The 19119-nt window shown below is 36.5% G+C and overlaps 2 protein-coding genes across 2 annotated transcripts; both read right to left on the minus strand.

The window, feature by feature from the left end:
* Nucleotides 1-795: 795 nt before the first annotated feature.
* Nucleotides 796-6838, minus strand: LOC147315941 (myelin and lymphocyte protein-like). The gene is made up of 4 exons (XM_086258969.1): nt 6655-6838; nt 3362-3529; nt 3134-3265; nt 796-1663 (listed from the first exon to the last, which is right to left on the minus strand). The coding sequence occupies exons 1-4, from the start codon at nt 6745-6747 to the stop codon at nt 1589-1591; spliced, it is 468 nt and encodes a 155-aa protein (XP_086115095.1). The 5' UTR covers nt 6748-6838; the 3' UTR covers nt 796-1588.
* A 1558-nt stretch (nt 6839-8396) lies between these two features.
* Nucleotides 8397-17595, minus strand: LOC147315942 (myelin and lymphocyte protein-like). The gene is made up of 4 exons (XM_086258968.1): nt 16974-17595; nt 12296-12460; nt 10593-10757; nt 8397-9951 (listed from the first exon to the last, which is right to left on the minus strand). Exons 1-4 carry the CDS (start codon nt 17058-17060, stop codon nt 9877-9879), a joined length of 492 nt encoding a protein of 163 aa, XP_086115094.1. The 5' UTR covers nt 17061-17595; the 3' UTR covers nt 8397-9876.
* Between the last annotated feature and the right edge of the window lie 1524 nt (nt 17596-19119).

Raw genomic sequence — 19119 nt, forward strand, 5'->3', positions numbered from 1 at the left:
TTTATATAACTCAGCCTTGACAGGTCTCTGCCCTGGTGTTTCAAGATGAACTGAGGACATCTGCTCCAGATGAGGCTTAAACTCACAACCTCAACATTGATCTGCAGTGTACTGTCTTAGAAATACAACACGTTGCCTGATTCCAACACCGGGGGTGGGGGTGCACACATCCAGAGGGTTTATACTGGTAATGTAGAAAAGGTCGTTCTTATCCAATACCTGGACCGAAAACAGTCTCAGAGAAAGCAACCCTCATGAGAGCAGGTGGGGTGCCGCAGTTGAGGTTTGAATTCTCATCCTCGGCCTTGCTCTACAATCTACTGTCTTATAAGTACTGCGTGCTGACTAATTGCACCATTGGCGCTTGTGTGCAACTCATGCTCATCAAGTCAAGACATCCTTACCTCCGGAGTCAATGACGATACATTCATGATGCCTAAATGCAAATTTAAACTTTTATATAACTCTGTTGTTGTTTTATGTGAAGACAAGTAGTCATTTGATATTTCATTTCTTTTGACCCCCCATGACTAGAGTATTTTAAACACCGTGAAATCTCTTATTCTTCTTTTAATTTTAATGTGCATGGTTTTGCAATAAAAGGAAAGCTGGTATTCAAAACATCAAATTATGTTTGATGTTGGTACTGAACATCAGCTCTGAAGAAGAATAAGGATAACAGCAGTTAAACCAAACTCCAATGAGTGCAAATGCCTCTCACAAGTAACTCAAAGATTCTTTTGATGTTTTATAGAGAAAATGGAGCACATAATGAAAGAATACAGACGAGTGTAGTTCATTTTCCTTATTTTAATAATCTTCAGAATACAAAACTATAAAAATTTAATCCAGCAACATTAACTCTGTTCCTCTTATTTTGTCTTTTACTCTTTGCTTTTTAATTTTTTTAATGACATGCATGTATTTGATTTCTTTAATAAGTCCAGTTATATTATTAATATTTCAACACAGATAATACAAAGGGAGAAACATAAAATATAAGTATGCATTTAATGTATTTAATGCTACCAGCTTTGTATGTTTGTGATGAATTTTATTCTACAATAACAGTATTGACACCATATTCTCTAAACTGTTGAAAAAAATGACCCATTCTTTTTGTGAAGATGTAATCACTGGCTCGACAACATTATTCTGAGGTTTGAGGTTAAAAGAATATGACTTTTGTCTAGTTGATCATTTACTCTTTGAATTTTATAGTTTATAGAATATAAGTTTTGATTTGTTTACGTCTTTTCTCTGCTTTAAAATCTATAGTTCTCCTTTACAAAGTCGTAACCAATTTCACAATATACTCTGTTATGCCAAAAAAAGGATGGGATGCAGTTTTTCACTGTGACCTCAGGTATGTGCTGTGTGAGTTTTTGTATGTTAGAGTATTTGGTATTTTGATAATGTTGCAAAGCAAGAAAGTCATGCTCTCACATACAGTGAAGACCAATTCTGACCAATCTAATGTGACTTAAATGCATTATCCAACAGACAAAGACACACATAGACAGTCAGGGACATAGATGTGCACAGCAGATGGAGTGTATTACTTTCTTGCAGGTCTGCTATTCACTCTTCAGAAATATTTCCATCGGATGGCTGAGAGAATGGCATGGATGAAGTACAGGAGTGTGGCCACGAAGGCGAACACCTGAAACACAAACAAACACAACCAAAGAACATACTTAAAGCCAAGTCCATCCTTTGCATTATTATTCCGGTTTCAGTTTTCTTTTTAATCCAATTCTGGGAAATCCATATTTGGTTTATTGCCAAGAATTACATGGAATTCTAGGTATAAACGCCAGTTAGCTTAGCTTAGCATAATAAGTGAAAGGAAATTCACATGAGGTTTCCACCTCTTTAAGCTAATAATCAATGTGTGTTCATAAGTACCCTTGGCTCCACCCAACCAACTAGGTCACTGATTAATGTTGTTCTGCATGTCCTGTTTGAATTGAGCAGACTCACTGGTTTTGGGTCAGGTTGAATTTAAAAAAACATGTTGAAAATCTACTTCTACCTGCTGCAGTTTGGTTCTTTAGATGATATACTGTTTATAGCAAGGCCTCGAGGGCCGGTGTCCTGCAGGTTTTAGATGTGTCCTTGATCCAACACAGCTGATTCAAATGGCTAAATGACCTCCTCAACATGTCTTGAAGTTCTTCAGAGCCCTGGTAATGAACTAATGTGTGTTGACCCAGGGTGATATCTAAAACCTGCAGCACACCCGCCCTCGAGGCCTGGAGTTTCCCACCCCTGGTTTATAGTTTATTGTGAAATCTCTGATCACTTTATCTCAACATTAACATACTGTCCAAAAAAATTAAAGGAACACTTTTAAAACAAATCAGATTTCAATGGAAAACAAACCATTCTGGATATCTGTTTTGATATGACCTAGGTTATGTGTTAGAAATGAAAGGATGCCACATCATTTTCAACCTAAAGATGGCTGAATTCAAAAATAATGCAGCAGCCTGGTCCATTTTTCTGAAATTTCTTTGCAGCAACTCAAAATGGAACTCAGTATTTTGTGTGGGCCCCACGTGCAGACGCATGTGCTAAAGATCAGCCTTTTTTCATCTGTGACAAGCACAGTGCACCAGTGGACCAGACCAGTGGCGGACCTGCCAATTCTGATATTCTATGGCAATTGCCACTCGGGCTGCACAGTGCTAGGCAGTGATCGCAGAGCCAACTAGAGGACACTCAGATCTGAGGCAGCTGTTGTAAAGTCTGTTTCTGATTATTTGATACAAGATATGCACACCAGTGACATGCTGGAGGTTGTTTTTTAGGGCTCTGGTAGTGCTCATTCCTCCTTGCACAAAGGAGCACAAATGCCAGTCCTGCTTTGGGGGCCCTGTCCAGTTCTTCCAGGATAATCCTGGAATTTCCTCCATGCTCTTTGACTGTCTCCCAGACTTTGCTGGAAGACAGTAAACCTCTGACTATGGCATGTATTGATTAGCCATGCTGGAGGAATTGGATAGGTATATTTCCTGAGTATTCAAAAGAAGTCAAAATAATTTTAAATAAGTTGATTAATTAAATATATTAAATAAAAATAAATTTGAACAAATATTTTGGACAGCTCTATTGGAGTTATTGTACTTACCACAGCAGAAATGTAAGTCCTGTAGATTTTAAGGTCAAGGTTAATATGGTCTTTCACCTCGAGGGTAACGATAGCCAAATCCACCCCTGCACTTAGAAAAAAGAGCGCTGCCAGGCCATGGTAAGCAAAATCCTTCACAAACAGAGATTAAAACATTTTTACAACAAGGTCATAACCCATTAATTTTTCTAAATTTTATTCCCCGTCTGACTCTTGCGTCTCTCTTACAGCAGCAGCCCAGTGAGAACTGTTTTTATGACCTCCGGCAGCGAAGATGATCATCCAGAGGAAGGTCATGACGAAGCAGAAAACAGAGACGAACATCACCCACCCCAGAGGGTTCGGTGGGGTCACGTGTGTCGATGCAACTAGAATCCAAACCAAACCACCAAATACCTGCAGAGATGAAGAAGAGAGAGCGTGAATGGAGATGGCACATTGAATTATAACATTTATGAGAACTAATGGGAATCCATCATATTCTTTTTCTAGTGAAGAGTTGGACATATTCAGTGAATAGGAATCTACAGCCAGCACATTTAACCTTAGTTTACCTAAGCTTAGCTAAGCTGGGCTTAGGTAAGCAAGAAGACTAGAAACAGTAGCAATGGTAACAAAATGTGAGCTTTCTAAAAAAAGATAAAATATGTAACAAAAAAACAAACAAAAAAACAACACATCTAACATTAACTTGAATTGAATTAAAAACAACTAAATTCATTAGTTTGCTAATTTATTAAACATTACATGGTAAATTATAAGGAGGCTCTGTAAAAGCCATTTCAATTTTATTTTAAACTAAAAATAACCATAAATATGACCTAAGTGCATAATGCAAAACACATGACATGCTTAAAATAAGTTACTCTTGCATAAAAAGCAACCAGTAATTAAAGACTTTAAAACAGGTGGTCGTGTGGGATTTAAAATATAACATTGTTACTCTAAAAGAGCTTTATCCTGTGCTTACTGTGCAATATGGATTGTTCCTTTAAGCCAAACTTGCCATAGAAAGAGAAATTACATCCATCATTTAAGGATTTCTGTAAATTATCTGAGTATGAAGAAGGGCCACAGTGCTCAATAGCTTCAGTGATGTCATTTATTAACTCACAATGTTGGCATTGCTCTGCAGTGTACTGACTTATAAGTACCACACGCTGACCAATTGTGACACTGGAGCTTGACTGATGTGGAATTTATAATCACGCTAACTCATAACTTGCAGTTATTTCAGATTGCAATCTGAAATCCTAAATGAACATTCCACGTGTTCATTAAAACCCACAAAAGCCACAACTGGGACATCGCAGAACAATGATGTCCACAACTGAAATCCAGGGGAAATCTAAAATTGAAATCTAAAACAGACTTAGCCAGCAGATGGTGGAAGCTTTCTGATATTACAACATCATAAATAAAGCAATCACAAAATTAGCTTCAACTTTAGTGTACTTTAGAGCATTGCTAAGGTTAGGAGTTCACGCCTTACTGGGAAAATGTTTGTTCCTCTATTCAGACAAAACACCTCAAAAGAAATACAAGGATCAATGTTTCAATTTTGGGCTCATCTAAGACTAATGGAAAAAAATATCTGAAATACACACTTAAGGGTTTATTTTACCACACTTAATAAACATTGATGGTAATGTTGATTTTCAACAGCCCATTCAAACACTAATCTCTGTCTCTACTGTTTCTATACATTGCGTTCACCTTATCAGTCAAGCTTGCCATCATTAGCTAAGCATAACGTTCAAATATGATTGTTTTTATTTACCTTTAGTCTAAACTTAATTAAAGTTCCTTCATAAGTCAAGAGCTGTCTTTTAAATTCTAATATCATAACCAAGAAATAAGAACAGGCAACAGTGCATGAATATAAATATCAAAAATATTTATCTGACTCATCGAATATAAAACACAAGGACATTTCACTGACAGCTTAAAATGGGAGGCAAATGGGGAGTGTAGTCTCTCTGTTCATTGTGCCAGTAGGTCACAGTAAACAGAGGTATCCATAAATGTATGGACATGGTTAGCAACAAAATTCAGGTAGGATGTGGTATTTTAACAATTCTGAATTGGTACTACATGTGCTAAGAAACTATCATCCAGACTTTTACACCAACAGGAACCTAAACTGTTAAAACAATGCAGAATGTAGCCATGTTTAGGCCAGATTCAAAGCTTACAGTAAATTCAAGGCTCCTCGGGACACACAGCACTTTTGCCGTCTTCTATTGTCCAAATTTGGTGATCCTAGCCTGGGTTCCCACCAAGTATGGTACTCTGCTGCTTGTCACCCATACTTTACTTCGAGGATAGGCATTTAGAGATGGCTGGAAAAAAAACGGCTATTTGACTTACTGTTGCTTCAGCATGAAAGAGTTCTCTGGCATTTATGTTTTTCTGGCCATTCTCTATAAACCCTAGACATTGTTTTGTGGGAAAATAGCAGCAGATTAGCAATTTATGAAATACCCATAGGAGCCCATCTGGTACCAACAATCATACCGCACTCAAAGTCACTTAAATCACCTGTCCCCATATTGACACTCAATTCAAATTTCAGTGGGTCATCTTGACCATATCTATGTGCTTAAATCCATTATATTCCGGCCACACAATTGGCTAATTAGTTCATTAATTGTTAAATGAACTGTACACTTTGGAACAGGTAAAATAACTTGTTTATACAGCAAGTGTTTCCAGTTCAGTTTAGTCATTGGTGAACTGAAACAGTTCATAAAGGGCTTCTTACTGCATTCGCATTTTGTGTTCGAAACTCATCAGTCTTCAAGATATGAAAATGTTCATGTTTTTAACTCATACAATATAACAGCATGACTGGCTGAGCGGAGCCAAAATAAACAAACTAAAACTTTAGCGAGGGTATTGGTTGTGAGAATGAAAGATCTTTATCCGTGCAGTTTTGTTTTTTAGTTGTTATACGAGTGTCCTTTGTAATCAGTCAGGGTGAAGAAGAGTAGGCTGCATTCTTTCTTATTAACAAAGACACAATATAAGTGAAATGTGAGATGTGAAGAGAGATGATGCTCCTCCCACATGAAGAATTATCTCCACTGACTCTCTATCTCCAAATTGTGCATTTTTATCCTAAAACAGTGTGGCTACTATATGGAGATATAGGCCCACTGAGATATAGGACCACTAAATTATCAGAAATACCAGCAGGTAATTTATTTTGGTGAAAAGAAGTTTGAGTTTTGTTCATCCTTAAACTCACACCCAATACATAGCACTGTTACCAATTGTCGTTTATCCTGTAAAAATAGTTTAGGCATCAATTTTAGGCATCATATGAAGTATTTATATGAGCCGAAGGCTTATTTAACTCATATATATATATGAACTTGTTGCCATGGCACACCTTAATGAAATATTTGTCGTATTTAAAATACTTTAAAATGAGAACTATAAAATTGTAACTGCATCCTGAAGAGAATACTTAATGACCTGAAGATCATAGTCATTGTTGTCTGTCATTGCCCACTTACCAGTTCAGGTATGTAAAATATATCCGGTGCAGTGGTGCATATTCCCAGTCCACTGGGCAGGCTCCCCATGGGCTGAGCAGTTGTTGCAGCCATCTCTGCCTCTTCCTTCTCCCAGTGCTGATTTAACAGTGAGCACCTTGCTCTTTCCTCTGGACTAACGGTGCGGCAGCAGGTGTAAATGACCCTTTTAAGAAAGTCAGGTGAGCAGTCAAACCCGTTCTGCTATTGTGGGGGAGAGATCCCTTCCCACAACAGCAAACCAGACACACCCTTCACCTTACAGCACTGAACGCTGCCTGGAATTTAATGTGAACTGGTGACTTGTGACGGGGCTTTCAAAAAACTTGATGAGAGATCTTGTGGCCGCAGGCTAAGTTGAGTCTACTGATTTAATATCTTTGCTGTTGCTATTGAGTAAAGACACACTTCACTGACTTTTCAGTTCCCACTAACCTATAAACCCTTTCTTTGTGTTAGAAAAATGCCTCAAGCCTCTATTTGTATTGCACACAGAGACTTTAACAGGTTTCTTTTCAAAATATAGATTCTAATGATTGTGGGTTAAGACAGTCTACTTTGATCTCACAGACACAAGGCTTCGTTTTGAGCTGCACTAATCAATAATTAATTTCAACAATGGATCAAATGAGCATGTCCAGTGTGAGGGCTGACAGGCCTCGCATCTCCCTTTAGCATTTATAGCAACATGTTTCTAGTTGCTGTTTTGGCTTATGAGCTCAAAGTGTTAGTGTTCTACATCATTACCTCCCCTGGTATCAGTTTCCAGCAACAGTAGGCAAACAAAAAACTTTGTTTGCAACTAGCTGGTGGTGGAGCATTTAACTGCTAACATTGGATATTTTTCTAGGAAATGAGTTTCTGTTACATCAGCTCAAAGCAGTCTGGTTGTTCTTCTCTGACCTCTGGAAAATCCCAACAGATCAGCAGTTTCTGAGATACTCAGACCAAGCCATCTGGCACCAACAGCTCTCAAATTCAGTTAAATAAACTTTTGTCCCCATTTCTGATGCTCAGTGTGAACTTCAGCAGGTCGTTGCCTAAATAAATAACCAATAATTGATTGGTTATTTATGTTCACCCACAGTTGAACAGGTGTACCTAACAAAGTGGCCAATAACATTATAGCAGTCCCACACAAGGGACCATTTTTAAATAGAGCAAAATGTAATATTGGATTACAGTGTTAGTTAAATTACAACATCCAGTGTCTCTTTATCAGGCATCAGTTTACTGCTAACTTCAAAAGCATATTTCCTGATGCTGCGTATTACTAAAACAACTCACCTTACTCTATTTTATTATGTAGGTGAGTGATAAAGGGAGAACAATAAACCAGTGGGATGGTTTACTGACTCCTTGTTCTATTTTATAAAGGGTACGACTGGTATAAATGTTCTTGGAACATTTACATCTGTATTAAAGCTGTATTTTACACCATTTGATTGGACAATCTTCACCAGCCTGTAGTTTTAATCAGTCAAGTCAAATGGGGATTGTATAAGTTTTTGTTGTCTTTTTTATCTCTGTGCAATTAGAAGATTTACCTGACAGCTCAGGTCTGTTGTTACATAGTATTTCATTGTTCGAAACAATGAAAACAATGAAATTGACGCTGTTTGTTTTCTCCCACAACATGTGATCTCTGACTCATTGCATGACATGCTGTCAGTCTTTGCTAATGTTGACACCCTCAACAAACAAAACACATAATATTCCAATGTCCAATTCTTTTATTTCACAATGGAGATTCCAAGACAAAAGTGTGAAGTGAATCATCTAGACATTTACATCATCAAATTTCAAATCGCCAGCCATGCCATGCATAAACACCAAGCCTTTGAAAAAGGCACAAAATCTAGTGTATTGAAGTTGGTTTAAAAGGCTGTCAGCAGGAAGCGTTATCTCCTTTACAGAAATGAAGCTCTAATAGTGGTTACACTGCAACACTACACTGCAGGTAACTGCTACATCACTCTATGATTGAAAGAAATAAGATGAGAGCAAAGAAACAATGAAACAAATTAATATATCTATATAAATAAAACTCAAGTGTTGCTAATCCAAGACAATTTAACATTGTAAACACAGTCACTGCGGAACTATAGACAACAACACATGCATCTGACAATGCCTCTAGTGTCAGTCCAATCATACCCTTGTAGCGGCTCTCATTTTAGCTGAATAAATGGGTAGATCACCATCAAAGTGATCATTATTTTAGCTTGGGCCATCAAGTTGCAACAGATGAAATATAGAGCCCATTCCATTTATCGTTGGCCTTGTCTTCTGTAGGAACTAAAGTCACAATCTTCCTGCTTTTCCTGCTTCAGTTTTATAAATGTTTTTTGTGAGAGCAAACTAAAAGTCTAACTGTGTTAAGCTGTAGAAGTAAGTTGTGTGACAAATGTTGGAAATATTTAAATGCTGTGGTGCTGGTTTAGCTCACACGATGAACAGGTGACTGTATGCCACAAGGTTAGATGCAATTCTGTTAAACTCTAGCCTAAGGCTGTATGTCTTTCCCTTTTTGTCCCTTCTTCTCTCCACTATCTAATTCAGGCAAAACAGATATATAGCAAATATTGAAATTTCAGCTATCATATTAGGTCATGTTACTAGTATGGTAGATGCAGAAAGATTTGTCTTTAAGCCAACATCATTGACGTGGTTTACTTACAGAAATTGAAGGAAACATCTTTTTTTTTTTAAATGTCTCAGAAATATATTTAAAGAAAATTAGGACAGATCTTGAGTTTTAAAAAATGCATTTGTGTTTTTTTGTGTGTGGGTGTAAAATTTGTGAACTGAGCTTTTAAATTGTATACTATTGAAAGTTACAGTGAAAAATCAAAGAAATCAAAAGTTATGATAATATCATTCCTGCTTCTGTTTAGATTAGTAATTTCATTAGTTATTTACACTCATCCATCTTCTTTAAACAACATTTAATTCTGAAAACTTGTAATTCTCACTTCACATGGATGGATTCTAAAAAACAACATTGAAAATTGTGAGGTAGGCTAATGTGATAATGTAATTTTTGTTTGAGTGTGTTTTCCACTTTTTCATCAATTTGATGTTTGGGCATATTGATTCAAAATAAATGCATAAAAATAATTTTCTTCTCAATGTATTTGTGAAAGCTATGTGATTATTCGTTTTTTTGTTGTTGTTGTTTTCCTCTTGAGTTGGTGACTTGTTTTAGGACCTCTTCCATCGAATGGCAGAGAATATGGCATGGAGGAAGTAGAGAAGAGTGGCCACATAGGACATCACCTAAAAAACAGACAGAAACACAGATGGATGATGGAGATGGTCACTTTGAGGTACAACACTTTAAAGATTTTAACTTAACTTATAACTTTGATTTGATAACTTTCCTTGTTTTAGCAATTACAATTTGAGACACATATACTTTACTTGCATATTTTCAGTATCTTCCATAATTACATTTTCAATTCCTTGACATTAGAGAAATGTTTACACATCTACATTTGTACTGCTCAACAAATTACATTGTTAAAACATTTTAAAGCTGTGTTCTTTTACAACTACTTTAAAAATTACCAAAAGAGTTGGATAATTTCAGTATGTTGTGCTAAAATTGTCCAGAATAAAGTGAATTTGTCAGAAATACAAGTACAAGATTCGTTATTTCCACTTGTTTTAGTAAATAATGATATAATATTACCATCAAGCGGTTCATTTATTATATAAGAACTTATCTTATTTCATATGCTGCTCAAAAAATCATAAATAAATAAACAAATTAGGGAACAGCAGTCATTGTAGAACTGACATATTTTTAATCCAATTTCAAAATATGTCAGTACATACTTTTAATTTGGATATCTCATTCTTCAAGATCTGAGAGTTCCCTTAATGTTTTGAACAATAAATTTATGTGTTTTACGTACCACTGCAGAAATGTACAGTCGGTATATTTTGAGCAGTTCAGCTGGTAGTAATGCTAGAACTATTTGTGCAACTTTAACTTGTTGTCCAATCCCATAGGTAACATAGGCCAGATCCACTGATGCACTGAGGAAGAAAACCACCGCCACAAAATGATAGCCTGCATCCTGCAAATTGAAATATAGAGAAAAAATAAGAAGAAGGAAATTTAAAATAATAATAATAATAATAATAATAATAAATGGAGAAGATACTATAGGGCCTTCGCACTCTCAAAAAGAGGAAGGGGAGCAAAAGGGAAAATTTTCAAATAAAGTGGGGACAGGTTGATGGACTGTGTAAAACTTGTGGGAAAGTATCCCCCAAAACCCCAATTGCCACCCTGTGGTACCTCATTTTTAAGAATATTGCCAGGTAATAGCCCTTCTTTAAGATAGGCCCTAAAAAATGTCCTTAATTGTCAGGTTTTCTGCTTATCGCTGCATTTTTAATAGCAACATTCAACAACAGTGTCCATTTTTCCTTAGTGGCAACAACAAACACCAAAGGTTAACTAAGACTGTTTATTGTTTACACTGAGTAAAGACAGTTCAAATTCTCAAATGCAAGTACCAATTTTACTTTAGTAATAAATTAAATTTTCTTCTTTTTGTTGTGGTATTTTTTCAGTGTTTGATGTCTAATATATTGGTGCACATTTCTCAATGTCTACACTACAGTCACATGAGAAATGGAATTACACCTTTTATTATTTATTTATTATGTCTAAGTTTTTATGTAACAAGACATAAAAGAAATCTGGTCCTGAGCAGGTTCTAAAATAATTTAAATATAATCTCAGATGAACAACAACATATTTATTTATCAAAAATTAAGCCTACTTTTAGCCCCAGTAACTAGAAGTCATCGTTTTCTGTATGACTTTATCAGTCTTTCATATCATTGTGGCGGAATTTCGTCCCACTGTTCTTTTACAACAGCTAATTGTAAAGAACAGTGGGCATTCATTGAGACTGGTATGCATTCCTTTGTCTAAAGTCCAACAGTCAGGTCTGAACTTTAACTGGTGATTCCAACTCTTGGATTTTTTTGTAGATTTACTAATGTGTTTGGGATCATTGTCCTGTTATGTGACTCGTTTTCAGCCAAGCCCTAGGGGTTGGACAGATGGCCTAACATTTGACTCTAGAATACTGGTATACAGAGAAATTCACAGTTGGCTCAATGACTGCAGGATACCCAGCTTCTGTGGCTGTAAAATAATCCCAAATCATCATTCTTTCACCACACATAAAGTGTTTGTTAATGTTGTGTTTGGTTTTTACCAAACACTTCATATCCCGCTAACACATAACAATGCTCCGGACCAGTACACTTCCAAAATGTCTCTTTTTCCAGAGGTGGCCACACTTGCTGATGATCAATCGATCAACGAATTTTCATTACTACTTGCTCTCTTAATTCCTATAAAAGCATTGCTTTAGAGGAGCATACATTGCCTCTGCATTTTTGCTTAAGTTCTGTTAAATTAAAAAAAATACTTTTTAATATGTCAAGCATTGTTCTTCATGTGTGGTTTGATTTACATAACTGTAAGATCTGCTGAGCACAAGATGATTTGGAATTTAAAGAAGGTTTACTTCATCGATCCATTATTAACTGCTTATCTAATTAGGCTATTAAGCAGTCAGTGGGAGTGTCTAACCAGTGCTGGCCAGATGCTGCTCTGATTGCCTCCGCAGAGGAAGATGAAGAACCAGAGTGTTGTCATTACGAAGCAGAAGATAGACACAAACATCACCCAGCCCAGAGGGTTAGCCGGATCAACTTTAGCCGATGCCACCAGGATCCACACCAAACCACCAAACACCTGCAGGGTCACACAGAGGAGGGGAAAAGAGACAATGATTGATGATATTGCAATTCAGTGGCTTGGTTTCCACAGAGAGGGAATTCTACACACCCACTTTGTAAAGTTTTTTATTAGAAATTTATAGTGTTGAGTGTAAGCGTTAAGCTATTTTCCAGCCCTCTGAAAGGTTATTCAGAGCTTCATGTAAATTGATACAGTGCCCTTTAAACTAAGGCTTGGTCACACAAACACACACATAATGGCCATGTTGTCACTCTTGGGTGTATTGCCTCAGCCTTTATATCTCCTCCTTTGGCAAACATTATGCTTGAAAGAGTCTTTGGTATTTAGATGGAGCATGAACCTTCCACCATTTGTTCCTTGATAAGAGGCACATTAAAATGCTTTACCATAGGTCACAGATAGTGTGCGCAGGAAAAACATTTTTATTCATTGTCATTCCTTATTTTTAAATAAGCAACAGAAATTTTTGACTGTTTCATGTTAGGCCATCTTCACAGAGAGACGCCAATGTAGGAAAGTTCAGGTGTAAATAATAACATTTCTACATTTTATTTAGCACATTCAGTTTCGAGGTCCTAAAGGCTTTCTGAGACACACTCTAAGACTAAACTTGTGCTTTCACACTAAAACAAGTGAACATGTCTGCTATGAAAAAGATCTGTTTTTATCCTGTCTTTATATTAAAGGCTTCATCCAGACACTCTTCAAGCCAATCAGCTTCGAACCTTCAAGTATCAGGTGCGCAGGAGCTGAGCAAGAGGAAACAGCAGCTGAGGCTCATTCAGTCGAAACTGGCATCTTGGTGTTCCAGTGAGGACATTTTACACAAGCGCCAAAAACAAAAAAGCCCTTCTGCTTCTCAATAGCTCAGTAGTATATCATATCTTCTGGGAGATAAAACAAAAGCCTTTTTCAGTTTTATACTTTTTCTCAGATGAGTATTTTGGGAGGATATCTGTAATAATTTTTATTATTTTATTAATAGTATATACCCAAGAGAACTTTAGTCAATTTATTTTAGGTGAAGATCTAAAATGAACATTCTCCATCACTTATTTAATCTTCTGATTTTTCAGTTGCTACTTAAGGAACCTGAAACAGGTCTGTTTGTATTCAGAACTGCTCGAGTCTCCTCAATCAATTTGTCTAGCAATCATTTTTATAAATTTAGCTGGACTCAAGTCTAGTTAGGTTAGTTCGGTATAACGTAATAAAAATAATAAGAACTAAAATAATAATCCTTCCCTTAAAAACAACAAAATCATGTTCAGTCAGCTGTGCAAACACAGAGAGCTCAAATTATGGACAGCCTATTCCTAATCTATGTATTTTTTTTTTTCAGTGCCCATGAAGAACATGCAATGTCCTGGATTAAACACTGTGAAAGACAAACATTGCTCTACGCTGCTTATTCATCTCAAATGGTATATTTAAAGTGAGACATGTCTCCTCCAAGTAAAATAAATAAAAATAACTGCATTTACTTCCATTTATGTAGTGCTTTTCTGGTCTTGGTGGCCACTTGAGGTATGTTAGAATGCTTCTTAGCTGTCATTGTCAATTGTTGTTTAAACAATCCACATCACAAAAAAGAGTAAAAAGATGAATAAAGAATACACAATATTCATGATATCATTTTTTAAATGCAAAGAAGTTTTGGTTTATTCATTACTTGTGAATCTTATTTGTACAATGTCAGAATATTTTTTTAATTGTCAAAATGTGAAGTAACAACTGCCTGTTTTTTTCTTTAAACCTTTAATAGGCGAAACTCTGGCGAAATTTCTGACAGTGAATCATGAAGGAAATGGAGAACAGAGTAGTAAACAATAGGTGCTTCTACATACAAAAATTGTTTTAATATATGGACAAATATTACACAAGCCTTATCGCAACTTATCTCATCTAAAACCACACAGGTGAAACATATCCATTTTATATCCATTCCAGGTAAAAGGGAACGCACCGTGAATATACAAATTTATACAAAAATATATGCAAAAAAAAAGGTGGGTGGGGCTTCTGTACTCGCAGTCAAAGCTTGACTGTTTACTCTGACTGAAAACAACAGGAAAAATGTTTATAATGGAGCATTTAAGTCAGTGTGAAGACTTAATCTATGACTCAATATTTTTATCAACCTTTTTCCATCTTTAATGTGATAAAATTGCTTGTTCGCACAGAGGTAGGTTTGGATAGATTTAATTCCTTAATAAATGAAATCATTATTTTAAAACTTTGACCAATATTAAAATTTGTTTGATGATCTGAAGCCTTTAAGTGTGAAAAATGCTTTTTTCACACAACAGTATGCACACCTGAATGGGTGGCTGGCTAAACCTAAATTAGGTATACTAGTATTTTTTAGCATCTATATCTGTTGTGGCAAATTTGTTGCCGTGACTGAATCACAGCTGAAATCCACTGTTGTCAGTCTAGACTGAATATAACTGCTGTTTCCATGCCAACAGGGGGTGGTGAAAGCGTTTGAGTGGAGTATACCTTTAAATCAGCTGGACGTGGATCCTACAGCCATGTGGTCTGAGTTTATGGTCTCGGTGATTATTTGAAATAACTAAGCTTCAAGCTGAAAACTAGTGTTGAATATGTTTGTGTGTGATGGTAAGTTAGCTTTGAGGCACAATTCATTTGAATTTCAGTAGTGGGACCACACCTCACACACTCCCCTTCCACTCATATATCGTGAAATGTCCTCCTGCCCTACTTGCAGTTTGTTCTTATTTCTGTGCCCCACCCTCCCAGCTCTTGTCTTATTTCTCACGTCTCACGTAGATACCAAGAGTGCTTTCTGCCCAGAGGGCCCTGAGGCCCTCACCAAATCGACAACTTTGCTGACTCTGTCCACCATTTTCTGTCAATAAACACTGTCCAGTGAAGTCTGATCCCTGCTAGTGAATTGTAGGTTTAAGGACAGTTTCAATTAAAAAATTTTAAAAACATCAAGCATCTTAACTGTTGAGGAGATTTTCAATTCATTCCTTCACTTTATTGCCATTGCTTGCCTTGTGCAGATGTTTTTGTTCTCCAGCGTTTCCTTTTTTTTTCCTCACAGTCCTTCACAGTACACAGTAATTCCAGGAAAATGACTTGGTTGCCAAAAACTAAGCCAAACTCACCCGTATTTGCCTTTTTTATCCGTTATCAGTTAAATTTACACTGACAACAAGAGTAGGTAAACTTTATCAGTAGATTTCCATTCTTGTGCAGCAGCAAATAATTCTGGCACAACAATGCAGGAGCTCCAGCAACACTTAAAAGGAAATAGGAACAACTTTATTAGCTGACCAACGCGTTTTGGCTTGTGGCCTTCATCAGGCTGGTGCAGCATAATGTTTCATGAAAAGTGAAAGCCATCCAGTGATCCATGAGGGTTTATGACTACTTTGATATATACTTTACTGCACTTAAATCTAAGGGTTACTGGTGCCTTTCCACGTGTTATGCAGATTTAATCTGTGTGTTGCATGCATCAAAAGAAAACGTAAAGATAAAGCTTGGGTTTGGTATTTACAGCTTTAGTGCCATTTTAATGAGGGGCATGCATGCCAAAAAAGGTGACAACTTGTTTGCTTTAATTCTAAAATGTCACAGAATACAAGGTTTTTTCTTTGTGGTTTGAGCAATACAGAGAATGTATTAGATAACAAAATGTCTCTATATGACATTATAAACAAATAAGAAGTACTAATACCTATCCCCGCACTCTCACATTTAAAGTAATAGCTGTTATGCAGGTTTAAAGATATTGCACAAACTTTTTTCAGGATAAGTTTATGAAATATATATTTTTAAAAGTCAGTCCTTCTTCATTAACAGCTCAAAGTTAATACTTTTTTCATCCTATTATTTTCTGGATTGAAAAACTAAACAAAGCCTAATAATCTTCACTTTTCAATATAATACAGTTCAGTCCATCACCACCTGTTACATCCATGATTGTGAGCATAGAGGAAAATCATGGTGAAAGTGAAAGTGAGGATGCCAGTGACAACATAAGTATTGTGCAAATTGCACAAATATTTTTTTTATTCATTTTGAGGGTATAAAAGTAGAACTAATGGCTGATTAGTGCAGATACTGCATCACAGATGTTTTCTGACAAATAAAATGTGTGTTTTTTTGATATTTAGCGTTTTCCTGTTGCTATGGAAACAAATTATTTTCACCAAAAAGGCTGCTTTTTATTAACTCCAATTATCAAACAGTGGTTCCAGCTGACCAGCAAAACAAGATGAGAAAAATCTTATCAGAATGGAGACCTGCTCCAACAGAGAAATGAGGAGAAGAAGATGCTACTTTAAATAATGTTGGCCTGGTTGAATAAGGAATGAAATAAGGAAAATGTGTTAAACAAACATATGAAAGAGAATAAAAGAAAAGGCTGTGCAAAAATAAGACATGTCTGAAACACAAAAGAGGGTAAAACTCAACATGGAAAAGTAACACATCCCTTCTAACAACACAAATTACAAAACAAGAAACTCACAAACTCGGGGATGAAGAATATGTCAGGAAAGCTGGTGAAGATCCTTCCGCCTGATGGCAGAGCATCACCTGAGGTGGTGGAAGCCATAGTCCAAAACAGTGTGCAAACACGTATGAGGTGTCTTAGAGAATGAGATGTGTAACCTGTTTTAAGGTGCCTTTAAAAACTGTCTTTCTGTCTCGTTTTCCCTCCTGCACCTCCCTCTATTCGTCCTCTACTCCACCTCCCCATCCATTCCTACTGTTCAAACTACCAGTTTGACAGGTGGGTTTCTTTTTGTTTGTGCAACAGGATGATGTATCATGACCCTCTTTGCATGTATGTGGTTCTCCGTACAGTTTTTATGTGTGAGCCTCCATTTCTGTGGTATTTGTTGATGGTTCTCTATTAATAATATCAACCTGTTTACATGCACACAAAAAGGAATAGTGAAGCAACTCTAAGCACTGTTAATTCTGGATATAAAAGGAGTTTCAGCTGAATGTTAGAGTAATGCCGGCTTTACTCCAGCTCTCACTGAAATATGATCACTTCATTTAAAAAGAAAAAACACACACACAGTGGAAGCCAAATGCAAATGCTGAGGCTTCCCAAGCCAGTTGGTGACATGCTTGCTGCTTCCATCTATAATCACTTTACACTTCTAATAACATTTTTAACTGTTGTAGGTAATATTAAAATAAACTCTTATCCAGCTAGTCGTCATCTGATCAGCCTCAAACCATCAAATGGGTTCCAAAATTTATTCTGCAGTGTCACAACAACACCAAACATACAAACAAGAGAATTCACTGCTTAAGAAGAAAAAGCTGTTCTGACCGCCACACAGTATAGGTGGAGGTCAAAATCTTGCAGCCAGACTGGGATTACAGAATATACATAAGCATGGTGGCAGTAGCATAGTATATGGGCATGATGCTTGGAAGCTCATTGTCAAGTACATTAAACATGAAAGTCAATTTACATGTGATTTGAGGATTTTTTTAAGGCTCTGATACCATTTTATATGACTGACCTGTTAATCATATAGTCACTGACATCTGAGTTAATGTTTGCTTTTGACTTTATGTCTTAATGTGTTTGTGTAGGATCTGACTGAAGTGCATTCCTCTTAAACTAGTGTCTTTTATTAGCTGTCTGCTGAAACTGCAGAAGTTTAGGTCTAAAAGACTGGGCGAGGGATGCATAGACTGAAGTTTTGTTTGGTTTGTTAACATAAAGTGCACATGAGTCTGAACAGGAAAAAGTAGAGACTTAAAGGATCAAACGCGCAGATAGATAAAGAGGTCTGAAATGAAACAAGAGAACAAACGTGAGAATAACCAGCGAGAAACAGGGAAGTTGGGAGTGGCAGGAGTTAAATTGATCAATTGTTACGTCATATGTTTCCACTTGGCAACATTTCAGCACTTTGGAGTACAGCACTTTTGTTCCTCTTCCTCTATTTCTTTTTTCCTTCTAAAACAAAGTAATAGTTGCTGTAGGTTAAGCCTTAGAGGTTCTAGCAGGTGAATTTCATCACCTTTAACTCTTTAAAGTCACTAAACTTATATGAATCCTTTCAACTAAATCAAGTGACAACCCCAAACTGTGAAGTTACAATATATTGAGAACAAATAGGTCTCTTTGTGCTTTCATTTCCAAGTCAAACTGTCAAGCACAGTGTGACAGTTTCCAGGATGAGGGATTAAAACCCTTTACCATATGCAAAACATCTTGTGTGAGACAAGCTCAAGACCCTTCCACCTTTTTTAATCATTGTCTGTAGTCACCAAACCTGTTTTGTTACCACAAAATAAATAACATAAACAGCATATGAATTTAAATTATTACTGCTACACATGCATCACATGGGTGATCCATGAATTTTACTTCCTATCATAGATACATTGATTAACGGTGAATAATCGTTTTGAGTTGTAAAATCTGAAGCCTAAATATATCTGAAGAATTTTAAAAGAATTCTGATACACTGTGTTAGTGATAATTCAGATCAGGGTTGCAGGTGGGCTGGAGCCTAAGCCAGCTACCATAGAGCAAGAGGCAGGGCATACCCTGAACAGATCAGTCTGCCGCAGGGGTAAGCAACAGACAACCATTCACATATACATTCTCACCTATGGACTATTTAGAATGACAAATTAAG

Source organism: Aulonocara sp. 'chitande type north' Nkhata Bay, linkage group LG13, assembly GCF_057382095.1.
Source record: "Aulonocara sp. 'chitande type north' Nkhata Bay isolate Kocher_YH1m ecotype deep benthic linkage group LG13, A_spYH_male_GT1.1, whole genome shotgun sequence".
Taxonomy (NCBI): Eukaryota; Metazoa; Chordata; class Actinopteri; order Cichliformes; family Cichlidae; genus Aulonocara; species Aulonocara sp. 'chitande type north' Nkhata Bay.

Excerpts from the sequence above, each read along its gene's own strand:
- LOC147315941 (XM_086258969.1), bottom strand. The coding sequence starts at position 6,747 with ATGGCTGCAACAACTGCTCAGCCCATGGGGAGCCTGCCCAGTGGACTG. Across the intron at positions 3,530-6,654 it reads TATTTTACATACCTGAACTG|GTATTTGGTGGTTTGGTTTG; the intron begins GTAAGTGGGCAA and ends TCATCTCTGCAG. Across the intron at positions 3,266-3,361 it reads GTTCTCACTGGGCTGCTGCT|GATTTTGCTTACCATGGCCT; the intron begins GTAAGAGAGACG and ends CTGTTTGTGAAG.
- LOC147315942 (XM_086258968.1), bottom strand. The coding sequence starts at position 17,060 with ATGGCTTCCACCACCTCAGGTGATGCTCTGCCATCAGGCGGAAGGATC. Across the intron at positions 12,461-16,973 it reads TATTCTTCATCCCCGAGTTT|GTGTTTGGTGGTTTGGTGTG; the intron begins GTGAGTTTCTTG and ends GTGACCCTGCAG. Across the intron at positions 10,758-12,295 it reads GCAGCATCTGGCCAGCACTG|GATGCAGGCTATCATTTTGT; the intron begins GTTAGACACTCC and ends TTCAATTTGCAG.